We start from the raw sequence: 17,500 nt of genomic DNA on the forward strand, positions 1-17,500 counted from the left end.
AGAGAATAGCTATTTTCAGCATCACTCTTGTAGGAGAACAAAAATAGAATAAAATAGAATAAAATAGAATAAAACAAAATCAAATCAAATAAAATTAAATAAAATAAAACTAAAAGGATGAATGGCGAATTTGTTTCCCAAAATGTCCATCTTTCATATACATACGCTCTTTCTCGGACATTTAAGTGCATACTTCTCTCTGTCACATTCCTCCTTCTTTTTCTTCTCCCATTTCTTCCTCTCCAAATTAAACCTTCTTCCTCTTTCCCAAATCTTGCACGAACATCTTCTCCTCTTCCGTGTTCACCTCCATCCTCTGCAAACACCTTCGACAATGTCTACCATTTACTTTTTAATTTTCTATTTTCTGTCTTCAGAATTGAACACATTCGTCACAAAGTTTTTTCTGTCAGCCTCTTTACATGCTCAAACCATCTCTCCTGTGTCTCGTTGATTTTTTCTCCACATCTCCCTTTGACATCTTCCTTGTCTTCCTCCTTCACCACAACCACCCCTAAAGCAATCTATCTCCAATGCTGTGAGTTTGCTGTAAAGAACGAAGCGTGAAGGCGGCTTTAGCGAATTTGAAATCAGAGAACAAAGCTTAGTGTTTCTGGTTATCCTGCTGTGCTGCTCGACTCCAGCAGGCCATGGGAGGCTGAGAGCTAAGGCGATGAGGAACACCATCCTGGAGACCAGACGTTGCCCCGTTTGGAAGGTTTCCCGTCAGACACTTCCAGAAGGTCATCGCTGGAAACCATCTCGGTGGCCAGGGTCTCGAGTTTGGCGTGGAAGGACGCGGCCAAGTCGGGGAACTCTTCCACCAGATTATGCTCCTCTTCTGGATCCTCTGTAGGAGATATGAACACGAATCATAGCCTTGAGATCTTGTATGAAACAAAGAATGAATTAGTGTAGTTTCTCTGAATATAAGAAACGAGAGAAGAGACAATTGAACACGAATCATAACCTTGAGATCTTGTATGAAACAAAGAATGAATTAGTGTAGTTTCTCTGAATATAAGAAACGAGAGAAGAGACAATTGAACACGAATCATAACCTTGAGATCTTGTATGAAACAAAGAATGAATTAGTGTAGTTTCTCTGAATATAAGAAACGAGAGAAGAGACAATTGAACACGAATCATAACCTTGAGATCTTGTATGAAACAAAGAATTAATTAGTGTAGTTTCTCTGAATGTAAGAAACGAGAGAAGAGACAATTGAACACGAATCATAACCTTGAGATCTTGTGTAAACAAAGAATGAATTAGTGTAGTTTCTCTGAATGTGAGAAACGAGAGAAGAGACAATTGGACTGAATTTATAACATCAGTCATCTTTATTCGAAAAGTGAACATCTGATTTGAGCCTACAGGGTTCATAAAAAACACTAAAGTTAGAAGAAATACATATGATTACCTAATGATAATGATTCTAGACTCGTGCACTTTGTTATTAGATCATAGGACCTCTCGCATATTTAGATGAGCAAAGTTTTATAGATTGCTAAAAACATGGAAAAGGGACAAGTAATAGTTCTTGTTCAACAGGACCAGTTAAGATAATAACTAACTTTCGATGTCAAAAATCCAGGGCTTGTTATCCATCCCAAATTCTTGAGGTCCAAAAACATACTTGTACTGTCTATACCTAGAATAGAAAAAACATTAAAATATCAACACCGACTTGAATTGTTAAGCTTACCAATTGTAGATATAGCCTAATGTGGACTTTTAGTCTCAAAAGAGATATGTATGATAAAAAAAACCGCTCTATTTCTATCAGCACTACAAGTCAAGTACTTTACGTACACACATGGTATCCTAAAAAAGTTCTCATAAAAGTACTCACAAATGTACTCGGTGAGTACATTTTTGGGGACACATTATACATACATATTTGTGTACATATAAATGTAAATATCTAAACATATACGTATATAAACTGTGAATCCTACATTCGGAGAAGAGAAATATTTTTGAAAGGTAATCCGTATATTACGACCACTGTTCGTGATCTTCTTCAGCGGAGGATGTACACAATGGTGATGTTAGGGTTTGTGTTCTTTGTCGGGGGATGCATAGTAGAGGTGTGTGGGTGTTTGGTTAGCCAGGTCACTTGTCTATCAAGGAAGATGTCAAAAGTGAGTGGATAACTCTGAATACGAGTTTATAAACTGCTAAGCTAGTTATAGCATCATTGGGCCATTGTCCTTAGGAAGTATTGAAATTGGGTATCTGTTTCCTAAGCTAGGACTCTTATGAACTCAGTGTATCATCGGGCCTGTTCCCAGGAGCCCTAAGAACACGTAGCTCTCGATATCTCGATACAGAAATACAAAAAGTGAGATCCGCTGAAAACGGCCACAGACAGTTGTCGTAATCTAATGGTCACCTTCAACAGCGTTGTTGTTTTTTTTTTAATGTGGGATTCACAATTTATTTTACGAATGTATTGGAATATTTAATTCGCCTGGATATATGTATATATACGTATGCGTACAGTATCTCAAAAATGTACTTGTGAGTACATTTGTGAGTTCCCTTGAGTGTTTTTTAGGACACTATATTTGCTGTAGGGAAAACAAGCATAAGAATAAATGAGACTGAAAGAGACCATAAGGCCTACACTAGACAGTTCCATGTCTACTATCACCTTTTATCCTCATCCGTAAAGTTATCTAACCTTAAAACGACCAATAGTTTCAGCACTCACTAGTACATGGTTACTAAGTCTATTCCCTTTGTTAACCATTCTCTTGGTAAACCAGTACTTCAGAACGAAGACTTCCTGAAGCTCACCTGATCCCTCCAATCAAAGATCCATTTTCCCTATCCAGGTTATACACAATCCAGTGTCTCGTTGTAGGGGCATTTTCTGTCAGAGTCTTCCACTGGGAAACTCCATCATTGTTGGGCAGTTGTCTGCTCTCTTGGTCTCCTTCACGGACACTTGAGGCCGCCTCCAGGAGGGTGTTGTACCAATCGGTGACGTGGAACAGGCCCCCGTGGACACGAGGGACATTTGGCCCCAAGAGAGGCGAGTGGATAAAGGAAACGGACCTTGTGCCACCTTCCCACACGCTTCCTTTATTCCCTCGGAGTGGATAGTTACTACCTATTAGAAAAAAATAATCACGATGAATAGATAAGTAAATAAGAAAAATGAACAGAAAAGGAAAAATAAAGAAATTATAACGGTGATAATGCTGGACATGTCGAGCTTTGTGAATTTTTTTTAAACTCTGACGTTCTGCGACTGACAGTCGTGTCACACTGTGCTGGTTCTTGTCAACTTAGCTTATATTATATTATTCTAGACTTCCATAGGTGTATTACAGCAATGTCAAATATTTGCATCGATCTAAGTTCTTCTAATTCAGTTTCTCAATACATGAAGCAAACGTAATTTGACATTTGGAGAATCGAAAAGGAAACTATGTAACCGAATTCGTTTTCTATTCAAACGAACTCGCAGCATTTGATGACAAGTCATCGAGTGTAAAACGATCTTGACTCAATGACGGTTTTGTAATCGTATTGCCAATCCTTCCAGTCAATGAGCCGTCCCTCGGCTGAATAAAATAGCCTGGAATTAACCTTAAGAAAATTGTTGGAACCTTAAGCACACACCAGCAGAGAACAAATTTCGTCTGCTTTTAGCCACATATAAAAGATCAAGTGTTAACTGTAATCGTATTATCAGATTGTCATCTTTATATATCTCGTTACTCTTGTTTACATTTTTATCACCACTGTGATAGCAGTGCTGATGTTGTAGACCCTAGCTTAACCATCACTTCTATCCTTGTGGACCAATTCATGCAGTGTGATAGTAATATGACAGCTAACATTGGTAAAGGGGTTATCATATTAGGATATTTTTTCTCCAACCTCCAATTAATCGGCGTTACCGCCAACCTCCGGAACTTTTCCCCCCGTAAAATCTCCATGGAAAAATATTCTGTTTTCTCAACAAAAATACATAGAATGTTATTTGATAATCTCGAGGAAAACTATTTTCCTTCCCAAAAGTTGCGTGCTGTAAATCTACTTCAAAAGACGGAGAGAAAATAGTACCCAGTGTGATACACGGGACAACACGGGAGAAAGAATCTCAGCGTACTCACCCTTGTTGTCGAGTGGCGCTCCGTTATCTGACGAGAAGACGATAAGGGTGTTCTCGTAAAGCCCAGTCTCCTTCAGTGTTCGGACGATATTTCCGACGGCTTCGTCCATCGCCGTAGCCATCCCGAAGAGTGTCCGGGTCTCCTCTGGGAGGGTGGCCGGGTACAAATCAGCGTAATGATCCGGTACCTGAACCCGGAAGGGATGGATGTGTAAGATGAAAATGAGGCTTTGTTGATTTCGCTTGCAGACACGACCATAACATATCAGGGGTGGAGAATTTTTTTTTTTTTTTTTTTTTTTGCTTTGGTTGTCATTTAGGACTAAAAGTCCCGGGCAACAATAACAACAACAATTGGAACAATACTAACAACAGTTGTAACAACGACAACAAATGCTGCTCTTTTTACTAAGATGTCATTTTCCTATACAACGCTGAAACAGAGGACCATGTACAACTATGAGACCTTTTTTTCCTTCTGTTTTTGAGTGACTGGATGAGCCCATCAGTAGCTTTACAACTAATGTGATGATAGAGCTTTCGCTTTACTCAGAAGAAAAGTGAGAGACTGAAACAGTTAGACTGAGAGTGTGAGACCGGGGCCGTGAGACCGTGAGACCGTAGCCTTGAGACCATGAGACAGGGCCGTGAGACCGGGGCCGTGAGACCGGGGCCGTGAGACCGGAGCAGTGAGACCGGAGCCGTGAGACCGTGAGATCTGGACCGTGAGACCGGGAATATGAGACAGTAAGACCGACCTGTTTGGGTCCATGGACGTTCTGGAAGGCTACAAGTAGGAAGAACGGTCGATCCACTTGACTCGCATTGCGAAGAATTTCCACAGATCGCTTCGTAAACAAGGTCTGCAAATGACAGATCTTTTAATTCGTTTCTTGGGATAAGTTACTATCAAATTTTCTTTTGGATGTTGATGACTGATAGAAGATATTTGCTATATGTATAAGAAAATGGATAAGTTTTTTTCTTTTTTCTTAAAGAAATAGGAGTTGGCCTTAAAAACAAATTTAGCTATTTTTCTTTATCTAGCAGAACGTTTTGCAAAGCTGTTCATAGACAAACATATTTACATTAGAAAATAAATAAACTAGAAACACCTGACAACTGCCTAATTAATTTTTTTTGTATTAACCATAAAAAAGTGGTAACAAGAGACACAGATGAAAGATCAAGACTGTGACATAAAACGGTCAGTGACCACCCACTTCATGTGTTCCCAGGACCTTATTAGCGTACTTACTGTCGAATAGATCCCACTGGCCGAAAAATCGACATTTTCCTGGTCTCTGAAGTCGTAGCCTGCAATGAAAACAAGAAAAATGTAGAGATAGAAGTAAAAACTATATATTGTTTGTTAAAAAAAGCATATATTCGGAAGGATAGTGTGTGTGTGTGTGTGTGTGTGTGTGTGTGTGTGTGTGTGTGTGTGTGTGTGTGTGTGTGTGTGTGTGTGTGTGTGTGTGTGTGTGTGTGTGTGTGTGTGTGTGTGTGTGTGTGAATATGTGTGTGCGTGCGTGCGTGCGAGTGTGTGTGCGTGCGTGCGTGCGTGCGTGCGAGTGTGTGTGCGTGCGTGCGCGCGTGCGAGTGTATGTGCGTGCGCGCGTGCGTGGAGAGACAGCTGGTAGCAGGAAATTCTCATTTTGAAGAAAAAAAAAGGAGCATTAAACGTCCACTAGAATATATAAACAAGTGATTTATTGATTTATCTTTATTTGTATTTATTTATCTATTTATTTGTATATACTTATTCATTTGTTTAATTGTCTATCTATTTACTTATATTTGTTTATTTTTTTGCATTGCAAAGGCTAAGAACGTAAACAGTGAGGATGACAAAGAGACCTGAAGTTCAGCGTTCGACTACGTTTGTGGAAAGGAGGAGGAGGAGGAGGAGGAGGAGGAAGAGGAGGAAGAGGTGATGGTTGTGTTTGCAGTGAGGCAGACTTCATCGGGAAGCAGATAGATTCACCGAAAAAGAAAAAAACTTCTAACAAAGGATTTTATTTAGTTCGAAGGTTTGATATTTATTTCCCCAAGCACCTTAGCGATGTGTTTTTTGTTTCCACGTTTAATGGACCAAAAGATTCTATGTCGATGTGCTATTCCATTGTAGACGATTAGAAACCATTGGAAACTATTAGAAACTATTGGAGCTCATTGAAATTTAGAAATATATTGTTTTTATCTTCATGTGCTTTGCGCTGAACACAGTGAGGGTTTTGTGATGGGGTTTTTTGGTTTCGCGTGAAGATTGCATCCACGTGGAGTACTGTGACATGATTTTTTTTTAATATGTTTCACAAATGGCAATGTTTTCTTTTTGTTACTTTCGTAACTCGAGACTATACATTTTCAACAATTTAAGAAATTGCCTCCCCGTTTTTTACCGAGTTGCAGTTGAGAAACATGAATAGTTCTTGGAAATATAAAACTATTTCTGTTCAGCTCTGAAAAAACTATCTCTGGATTAAAAGGATTTTTTTCCGTTCAGATTTTTTCCACTTTAATGCGGATCACTACTCATGCCATTTTTGCCTCGTTCGACTCGAGTAGTGTTGCGGGAGTGAAGGATGGTCCTTCATCCATGAGCTGCTGAGAGGGGAACGGGGTGCTAAAGGGATTTTATTGTATACGAGTTGTGTGGATGCTTTGTCTGGGGGCACCATAGACTCACGAGCACCCCAGCCGCCGTCTAAAAGGCCATTTACATGGTCTAACAGTTTGACAAACCCGGTTTGTCAGACAAGTTTTTGAAGTGATGTTTGACCGTGTGAATGGGGTATTTGGTCGTCAAACAGGTTTGTCGAACGTGTTTTACAACCAAATACCCTATTCACACGGTGAAACATCACTTCAAACACTTGTTTGACAAACCGGGTTTGTCAAACTGTTAGACCGTGTAAATGGCCCTTAAGAGACAAATTGATGAATAGCAGCTGTACTAATTGAGGTGGTTGAAATAAGCACAGAAGCATTGTGCAACTTAAACAAAGCTGGCCTAGGCTACATATTGCAAGGCAAAGTTCCTCCCTTAAAAAGCTTGGCCAAAAGCGAGTTGGCTTCACCGTCTGTTCGCGTGTGTTCGTAGTGGTCCCCCGACCCGAGGTAGAACCCGTAAAACGTGTCAAATCCTCGACGTGTCGGCGTGTAGGCCCAGTCGCAGAATCCCAGGTGCCATCTACCGAAAGAGAGCAAACCGGTGTTCGTTGATCACACACGCAGCACATCGATCACGTCGTCATAGTGTGAGTCACTGTCGATGTAAGATTGTACGGTAAACTGTGTCGCTCTGTTAACATCGTGCCATGGCAAAAGTAGTAGATACTCACTTCCCTACCAAGTGTGTAGAGTACCCAAGTTCCTTCAGTTTCTCTGGGAGTAGCGTCTTGTCGAGGGTGAGACCTGTCGGCTGTTTCGGCTTGAGACATAGTCCCTGTAGAGGTGTGAATGTTATGAAAACAAAACTGATGTCAACTTTATCTTATTAATGATATAATAATAATCTATCTATATACCAATGTTTTTTCTCCTCTTACAAAAGGGGATAGCCAAATCAAAAGGCAAGTAGCCACTCCCACCTACTACCCTTTCCCTCCCTCTCATCTTAGCTCCTCGTGGATGTCGGGTCATCACTGGGTCAGATGCAATGCAGCAAGACACAGCACATCCCTAGCAAGGCCTTTTCATTTAATCGGCGCCCCCCTCCTCTCCGTCCCCTCATGCAGAAAAAAAGATGGGGAGAAATCCCTTCGGGCTGCGTCAAAATATCATTAACACATAACCACTTGGTAACCCCCCATCCCCTACCCTTCCTTGCATAACAATATCATCTACACACAACCATTCTCCACTCACCCCTATCTCCTGCCTTCTCCCTTCCTTGCACAACACACATTCCCCTCTTTCCCAAAGCTCCTTTTACCCCATCCATCCATCTCATCCTCGGTCGTCCCCTCATGTTCACTCCATCCACCTCTGCCTTCCACACTTATTTCACTAATCTTTCTTCACTCATTCTTCCCATGTGTCCAAACCATCCAAATACGCTTTGATCAGCCCTAACTGTCATCTTTTTTTCCACTTGCACTCTCCCCCTCACCTCCCCGTTTCTCACTCTATCCAACCTTGTAACCCTTACCATATTTCTCAGACATTTCATCTCAAACACATTTAAACTTTTCCTCTCTTAAATTTCAGGCCTCTGTCCCATACAGTGCCATCGGCACAATTACCCCATTTTATAGTCTTCTCTTTGCATCCATTCCTAGATATCTATTTCTCACAACACTTATTAATCCTCTAAGGCGTTTACTTACTTCTCTCAGCCTATAATTTGCTTCCACCGCCATTCCTCCATTCCCTACCACATGCGACCTCAAATACCTAAAGCTATCCATTGTGATACAGTAGTACATACATACACATACCAAAGGCTTTTTCCCCCTACATGGGGGGTAGCCAAAAAGAAAAAAGAAAAAGGCATAGAAACCACTCCCACCCAATCCATTTCCTATATATTCCACTCCCCTCCACCCTCCTCCTTCTCTCTTATCTTGGCACCTCCTGATACAGTAATACACTGACAATGTCCAGTTTGCGCTGATTTTAGGACAAGACTAATTTGAGTTCATAATGTGTTCTATGGGTGGAATTGCACTGCTCTTGTAGCGGTCACAAACATGTGTTACATGTACATACACAACGATCGCAATGACCCTTATAAAGTAGGAATCAAGTCGAAACACTCATACAAGAAGACTTACTCATGAACTTTGACCTTAGAACATTAAGGGACATTTTTGGGTGACTTTATATCAATAGCCCTTTCCACCTAACACGGGGGGGTTATCGAGTCAAAGCAAGCCTTGGTTTCTTGTGGATCAACTTATTAATTTTGTACTTATAGAAATGATTATACTCCTTTGCTTAACGTAGACTAGAAAGCAAATAGACGACCCTGTGCATGGGATTTGAAACTATGTAGACATCAGGTTTATACATAAGATAATATGAACATGGCTGTACACCCCGTTTTATATACAACACAAAGAAAACCTCTCTGGATATATGCTGAACTAGTTTACCTGTCTACCCATTTTATAAGGATAGTGTCCAGTTAAGAGAGCGGCTCTAGTAGGTGTGCAGGTCGGTTGGACATAGTGCTGGTCCAGCTTTATCCCTGTGTCTTGGAGCTGTTGCAGATGAGGCGATATGACGTCAGAATTGTGCCAGGATACGTCATTCCATCCTAGACGAGGTGGGCAAAAATAGAACATATTTCAGTGTTGCATAAGGACTAGTATTGGTTTGCTTTAATTTGTCTCACGTACAGATATTTGTTTAGATACGAGGGGTGATCAAAAAGTAATGACAGTGATACCATATATTTTCACGGTACAGAGGTAAATCCAAATAGTGGCCTACATTCCTTCAAAGTACTCCCCTCCTGCCTCTATGCAACGTTCCATCCTCTTTCGCCACTTCATGAAGCACTCACGGTACTCAGAAGCCGATATACCTCGTAGCTCTGAATTGACTGCTCGCGCCAGATCTTGGATGCGATGAAACAGCTTCCCTGCGATCGCACCCTTGATCTTTGGAAACAACCAAAAATCACAGGGAGCAAGGTCAGGCAAGTAGGGTGGGTGGGGGAGAAGTGTGATCCCCTGCTGCTCCAGGAACTGCACAGTGAGGCGAGCTTTGTGGGGGGCAGCATTGTCATGGTGCAGCAAAAGGCGCGATCGGCGACGGGTTGGTGCAGTCTTGGCCTGATATTCCAGGACTCGAGGAAGGACGTGATCAGTGTAGTACTGGGCTGTGATAGTACACTGTTGAGGCATTACATCCACACACATTGGTCCTTGTGAATTGAAGAAGATGGTGAAAAGGCGCTTCCTGCTGCGAAATCCTTCCTTCAGAATCTGAGGTCGAGGTTCTTCATCACTGAACCACACCATGTTAGACTGCTTGTCTCTGGTGGTGAAGAAATAAATCCAACACTCATCTCCGGTAGCTACATCTGAGAACCGTTTCGGACCATTTGGCTCAAATTCAGCCAGCCATAGACGACAAATCCGCACCAGGTCGCTCTTCTGCTCTTCCGTAAGCATATGAGGTATCCATCGAGCACACTTCTTCCTCAGCCCTAAGTGTTCATGCACAATGTCATGTGCGCTCCCATAACTGACACCGAGCTCCAAGGATAAGAATCGAAGAGTAACAGTTGGATCTTCGTCAATGATGGCCCGCGCACGGACCGTCGTTGCTTCGGTCACGGATGTCCGAGGGCGGCCAGGACGATGATCATCTAGCTGCAATTTTCCGGCTGCGAAAGCTCGAATCCAGCGGGAAACAGTTTCCAGTGATGGAGTAGACTCGGGAAAAACTTGCAACAATTCCTCTCTGATCTCCGTTGCTTTTTTCCCGAGTTTCCACCTTGTGAAGGTGTAGAATCTGCAGCCTTCTTTCGAAAAATCCATGTTTCCGGTTAGAGAGGCAAACCAACAATGACGCAATCGCACAGCGCAACGATAAAATGTAAGCTAGACAAACAGCGACAAGCTCAAACATGCAACAACAGGCAACACTTGCTGCCCCTTGCTCCCCGCCCCCCCAACACTTATAGTCTCTCAGCTACGAGTCCGACTGTCATTACTTTCTGATCACCCCTAGTATATTGGAAGAGAAAAAAAAAAAACGTATTCGATCACTCCTACCCGACATGAACATGCAGTTTCATCGACATTTTGTTACGCCACTACAAAACGCATAGTAGATAGTTTTTAATCTTGATAGTTTGGTATTGTAAAAAAAAAAACTTAAAATATAAAGAACGCAAAACATCTCTCCAGTTTTGATACAGAGAGTAATATAGTATTTACATGTATCCTTTTTCATGTATATCGTACTGGAATATTACTCTTTTCTAACTAAAGCAATATCTTCATTGGATAAAGGCACCTACGGATTCACAATCTGTATCAACATAATTGGCTAAGGAAATTCGAAACATATTTGCATATCTTTCCATGTAGCACCATTAAAGTATGTAGATAAATATAATAACGAACGATGTGTTTTTTCATTCTTAACTCTTCAACAGTCGCTTTATTTTTTTTTTCTTGTAAGCAAACGCTTGCCGATGTACGACAACTATGACGCACTTGTACGAATATTACGAAAAGACAAAAACAAGTTTTTCATATAAACAGAAAGTGTCCATGACAATTCCATTTCACAGGCAAAAATGAAAATATTTCTAACCTCATATTTACCACAAAATTATAAATACATTCTTTTTTACCTAAGTCGTCAGCCAAAAGAAAAACTATGTTGGGTGGAGCGTTTCGTGTCTGGTGGAGTTCGAAGTTTCCCGCCAAAACCAGGAAACAGAAGCACAGCGATAGATACGAAGACTTCATTCTTGCAGAGCTGAAACACGAGATAATAAGTAAATATTTAGAGGAGTAAATAGATGAATAATTAATAAAATAAACAAATAAAATCGAGTTAGTTTAGCTCGGTCTACAATTCTGCAATGAACGAATAATGACACATGAGTATATCACATGATCAAGTAAAAGAGGTTTCGAAATTTCGATGTGACAGTCAAATCATGTTTATCTAGATGAGGAAGGAAAGTGGCCTCTGGATTCCTCACCCAATATCAGTAGTGACACTCCTATGGACCAGAAGCACGCGGTAACCTGTTATAATTGAGACCCCCCCCCAAAAAAAAAAAAAAATAGATATTACATATATACTGTATATATATATATATATATGTATATATACATACATATATACATACAGTATATATATGTTTATATATATATATATATATATATATATATATATATATATATAGATAGATAGATATATATATATGCGGATAAATCACAAAACACGTGATTCACAAAATGTGTAATAAAACCACTTGGAAAATAAAATGAAAGGTGACCGAACTTTCTCGTCTATTTAAGACATTTTCAAAGGTACAGAGTAAGGAAACAATGCCAATATATATTCAAAAGAAGCACACTTGGGGGGGAATTAGGACAGGTCCATGATGACCTCACTCTCTCAACCCTGTCGGACGTTTGAGCCGGCTACTGTCAACAATTTTGTATGATATAAAGTTATCTAATTTATACATTCCCATACTCATATTCATGTGTATAGACAAACTCAAAGTTAATAAAACACCAGGGCCTGACGGTTGGCATCCAAGAATCTTAAAGGAAATGAAAAATGAGATTGTTGTTCCATTAGAAATTATTTTCAAGAAATCCATCATATCCGGAGATGTCCCAAGAGAATGGAAGCTAGCTAACGTTACTCCCATATTCAAAAAAGGTGACAAAAAGAAACCAAATAACTATAGGCCTATAAGTTTGACTTCAATCGTAGGAAAAATAATGGAAACTATCATCAGAGATGCTATCGAACATCATTTAGAAAGTAACCGTTTGATAAATGATAGCCAGCATGGTTTCAGACGGAAACGTTCTTGCGTGACTAACTTACTCGAATTCTACAACACAGTTATCTCGAATTATGATAAAAGAAACAATATAGATTTAATATATCTAGACTTTGCAAAAGCTTTCGATACCGTCCCACACGAAAGACTAATTACTAAATTAGCTTTACACGGAATAAGTGGTAGCCTATTAAGTTGGACTAGTAATTGGTTGAATGATAAAAAACAGAGAGTTGTTTTAAATGGAAAAACTTCTGGATGGAAAAATGTTACAAGTGGAGTTCCTCAGGGTTCCGTTCTTGGGCCACTTCTATTCATAGTATATATAAATGATATAGACCATGGACTAAAATCTACTGTTTCCAAATTTACTGATGATACAAAACTGTGCGGAGTGGCAAATGATCACTCAAACCAATTAGATATTAAAGAAGATTTAGATCAATTACAGCAATGGTCTGAAAAGTGGCTAATGAAATTTAACACAAGTAAATGCAAGGTCATGCACATAGGTAAAAATAACAGTAAGTACGATTACAAGTTATTTGGAAATTCGTTAACAAAAGTGGATAGTGAAAAAGATCTCGGCGTAATTATCAGTAACGACCTCAAATCATCCAAGCAGTGTATTTCAGCCTCTGAGAAAGCAAATAAGATTCTAGGACTGATTGCGCGATCTTTTGACTTCAAAAGTCCATCACTCATTAACAAGCTATATAAATCGTTAGTTCGTCCACATTTGGAATATGCTGTTTCCGTATAGTCACCGAATCTCATTAAAGACATTGACAGATTGGAAAAAGTACAACGGCGAGCCACAAAACTGATTCCAAATATCAAAAATAAATCATACGAAAATCGACTAAAACATATGAATCTATTTTCCCTAAAAAAGCGTAGACTCAGAGGTGACTTGATACAGGTCTTTAAAATTCTAAAGGGAATTGACAACATCAAAAGTGACCAAATTTTTACATTGAATGAGAATCAGACAAGAAACAATGGTCTTAAACTCTCCGGAAATAGATTCAATTTGGAAGTAGGTAGAAACAACTTTGCCAACCGTGTAGTTAATGAATGGAATAAACTTCCTGCACAGGTAGTGCAATGTAGTTCAGTTCGAAGCTTTAAGAATCATTTAGATAAATACCTAAGTAAGATGCTGTAATGATTATAATTTATCTTATATTATTTGTTTTTGTTTTGTTATCATTTGTCTGTCTGATTTTTATTTATTATTAGTTATATGTCAATTAATTATTATTTACTATTTACCTGTTTGTTTATTATTTAACTATACCTATGCATTTATTTATGTATTTTATTTGTTATTTACATTATCATAGTTTTTATCTATTATTTTATTATTAATATGATTTTTTTTTTCGCATCCGACCTAGATATGGATCAAAAGGTCTCCTGTCGGCATGCTCCGCCTTTGTAATCCTTTGTAATCCTTTGTAATCCTTTGTTCTCAAATGAAGCTTTTATATAACATGATTCTATGATATCCCTCTCCTCAATGTCCTTACTTAAGACAATTTTCTTTGTGTTATCCCAATCAGTGCGATAATTAAAATCTCTTGATTACAAAAACAACCCACTTGAAACTTGCCCTGTTCTGATGTTATATATATGTTGGTTTATTCTCAATTTTAAATCCTTGCCTGTTTGTCCAATATGATTAAAGTTAAAAAAAAATTGCAAGGGATAATATAAACACAACCTTCATTACAAGTAGGTGAATTTTTAATCAACCTTTTTTTTTAACAGTGTTGTTATTCTTAAAGACAACTTGGACACTAAATTCATTAAAGATACGAGTTAAACTGAAAAAAAATGATGAAAAGGGAATGTTAAAAAGTTCTTAAAACTTAATTGCTGATTATGAGTAAGACTAGTCAGGAATAAACTCAAGACTAAGACTCCTATTTTTCCTACTCCGCTTACGTCATATGTATATATGTATATATATATATATATATATATATATATATGTATATATATATGTATATATATATGTATATGTATATATACATATATGTATATATACTATATATATATATTATATTATATATACATATATGTATATATATATATATATATATATATGTATGTATATGTCAGATAATTTCTTATGAGCGTCGCGCAGAGGATTCGACGAACCTGCTGCTCAAGGCGCCAAGAGATCCCATGACTGCCGTCTTACACTGCTCGACCACTGACCTCTGCGCGACGGTCATAAGAATTATCTGATTGATGGCGCTGTTCACTAGCGAATTTCTCATACATATATATATATATATATATATATATATATATATATATGTATATATATATGTATATATATATATATACATATATATATATATATATTCATATATATATATATACATAAATATATATATATATATATACATATGTTGAAAGGAGAGAAGAGTAAACACCAGACTCAATGCGGGAAGTCTAATACCCGACGTTTCGGTCCTAGTCCTCGGGCATTACACTTCCCACTTTGAGTCTGGTGTTTACGCTTCACCCTTCAACATCGATCCCAGACTTCATATCTTCTCATATATATATATATATATATATATATATATATATATATATATATATATATATATATATATATATTACTGATGAAAAATGCAATAGCTCATTCGTAAACCGGAACTAAAACCACACTCAGATCATAAGACAAAACTGGAAACTTTGAGTCTATATATTTCGATTGTAAGCTCCAGTACTCTTCAGTAGCGAGGAGGACTGTATCTTACATTCGAAATTCAGAGGTTCACCGTTTCATTTTTTATGCTCCGACTGTGGTTTTAGTATATATATATATATATATGTATATATATATATATAGATATATATAGTATATATATTTATATATATATATATATTGCAGTAATTCACAAGGCACATGTGAAAATAATATGCAGAAAAAACCACTGGGAAATAAGAAGCTTAGTCCGAACGTTTTCGTCTATTCCTTGATAATGTCTTAAATAGATGTATATATATATATATATATGCATATACGTATATATATATATATATATATATATACATATATGTATATGTATTTTTATCGACCACAATGCACTTTAATTCTAAGCTATCAACATCGGGAGACCAGTGAAGGCCAACATGCAGAAATTGAAACGGGGTACGGCCAAGGACTCATATATATATATATATATATATATATATATATATATATATATATATATATATATATATATATATATATATATATATATTCATATATATATATGTATGTATGTATGTATGTTGAGAACCACAAAGCTGATGGTTGCCAAACGTACCTGCGCGCGCAACACTCACGTTCCGAAGTGAACCCGCTGCTGTGTTGGTCTGCGCTCGGCCGATCCGGTGGCGCTTGTGAGCTCTGCGAGAGGGAGAGCGAGGCAGGTCGTTTCTACGTCGAGTTGGTGCCGCTTACCACCTGCAAGATAATTAATTGTTTCTGGCTGTGCGTTCTCTCTCTCTCTCTCTCTCTCTCTCTCTCTCTCTCTCTCTCTCTCTCTCTCTCTCTCTCTCTCTCTCTCTCTCTCTCTCTCTCTCTCTCTCTCTCTCTCTCTCTCTCTCTCTCTCTCTCTCTCTCTCTCTCTCTCTCTCTCTTTCTCCCTCTCTTTCTCCCTCTCGCTCTCTTTCTCCCTCTCTATCTATCTCTCCCTCGTTCCCTCCTCTCTCTCTCTCTCTCTCTCTCTCTCTCTCTCTCTCTCTCTCTCTCTCTCTCTCTCTCTCTCTCTCTCTCTCTCTCTCTCTCTCTCTCTCTCTCTCTCTCTCTCTCTCTCTCTTTCTCTTCCTCCCTTTCCCTAGTCTGGCTTCTGTTCATCTGAATACAATCGTCCAGCTTACTTCAGAATAGAGAACTTACATAAGAACATAAGAATGCAGGAGGCTGCAAGACACCACAAGGCCTAAACTAGGCAGTTCCATGTCAGAGTGCGAAGGGATTAAAAGGATAAGAGATGCAAGTGTGAATGGAACCGGAAATAGTGAGGAGAAAAGATAGATTAAGGTAGAATGACTGTAGGAAACCAAGTTTATTAATAGCCGCTTGTTGCTAGGTTTGAGCCGCGCGTGTGTGTGTGTGTGTGTGTGTGTGTGTGTGTGTGTGTGTGTGTGTGTGTGTGTGTCTATCTGTTTGTAAGGTCGCAAATCCCTTCCCGATCCTATGCTTGTGCGGGCAACAAGGAATCAAATCCGACAAGAAGAATTGCATCCTTTATGGGTTCCAGTTGTCATAGTGAATCCTATTGTCGTAGCCTTTCAAATACATTCTCTCATTTTCCAACATGTTTTTGTCTCTTGATAGACTTGTTGGGCAAAATTGACGATTACGCATTAATTCTACAATTCTTTTTCAATTTGATAGGTAGTACGAACGTTTTTATTTACTAGTCGATGATACAGCGTCGTCGTCGTTTTCATCGTCGTCGTCGTTTTCCAACCGACCGCTTTGTGAATGAATTTATCATTCAATGTTCTGGAAACGGAAAGGTGTAATTATATGTGACAACGAATGCAGAATTTATTGCATGGAGGCTCATGAATGGAGCTTATTTATTCTTGTCATGTTCTCTATACCTGTTTTTTTCTTCTTCTTCTTCTTCTTCTTCTTCTTCAAGACAGGGTTGGGTTTATTTGTGAAACATTGTTATTTAAGTTTATAAACGCGTGGGAGGAGAAATGTCTGTTATTTGTGATAGATTTAGGAAAAATCACTTCATCACATCCGAAAATATGACTTTTTATTTCTTATTTAAAAAAAATGAAGTGAGGACAAGCATTTAATGCAACTTAGCCGCTTGACCAGCGTCTTTTTTTTTCC

At 38.6% G+C, this 17,500-nt stretch overlaps 2 protein-coding genes across 2 annotated transcripts in view; both read right to left on the reverse strand.

Annotated features, from left to right (window-relative positions):
• Window positions 1-10,043, reverse strand: part of LOC143024356 (histone-lysine N-methyltransferase SETMAR-like) — a 213,640-nt gene extending 203,597 nt beyond the window's left edge. Inside the window, exon 1 of the mRNA XM_076183150.1 lies at window positions 9,500-10,043. Coding sequence (XP_076039265.1) covers window positions 9,572-10,006 — 435 coding nt within the window. The 5' untranslated portion in view covers window positions 10,007-10,043 and the 3' untranslated portion in view covers window positions 9,500-9,571. The remainder of the gene's footprint in view (window positions 1-9,499) is intronic.
• The window catches only part of LOC143024568 (arylsulfatase B-like), a 15,241-nt gene extending 365 nt beyond the window's left edge, over window positions 1-14,876 (reverse strand). Inside the window, exons 1-11 of the mRNA XM_076183380.1 lie at window positions 14,800-14,876; window positions 11,455-11,582; window positions 9,236-9,399; window positions 7,481-7,584; window positions 7,217-7,329; window positions 5,392-5,450; window positions 4,892-4,996; window positions 4,135-4,321; window positions 2,807-3,122; window positions 1,579-1,655; window positions 1-850 (exon numbers count right to left, since the gene is read on the reverse strand). The exon at window positions 1-850 is cut by the window's left edge and continues 365 nt beyond it. Of these exons, the coding sequence (XP_076039495.1) occupies window positions 666-850; window positions 1,579-1,655; window positions 2,807-3,122; window positions 4,135-4,321; window positions 4,892-4,996; window positions 5,392-5,450; window positions 7,217-7,329; window positions 7,481-7,584; window positions 9,236-9,399; window positions 11,455-11,582; window positions 14,800-14,876 (1,515 nt within the window). The 3' untranslated portion in view covers window positions 1-665. The remainder of the gene's footprint in view (window positions 851-1,578; window positions 1,656-2,806; window positions 3,123-4,134; window positions 4,322-4,891; window positions 4,997-5,391; window positions 5,451-7,216; window positions 7,330-7,480; window positions 7,585-9,235; window positions 9,400-11,454; window positions 11,583-14,799) is intronic.
• Between the last annotated feature and the right edge of the window lie 2,624 nt (window positions 14,877-17,500).

The sequence above is a fragment of the Oratosquilla oratoria genome, chromosome 4, assembly GCF_046742065.1.
Source record: "Oratosquilla oratoria isolate Oo_2021 chromosome 4, ASM4674206v1, whole genome shotgun sequence".
NCBI lineage: Eukaryota > Metazoa > Arthropoda > Malacostraca > Stomatopoda > Squillidae > Oratosquilla > Oratosquilla oratoria.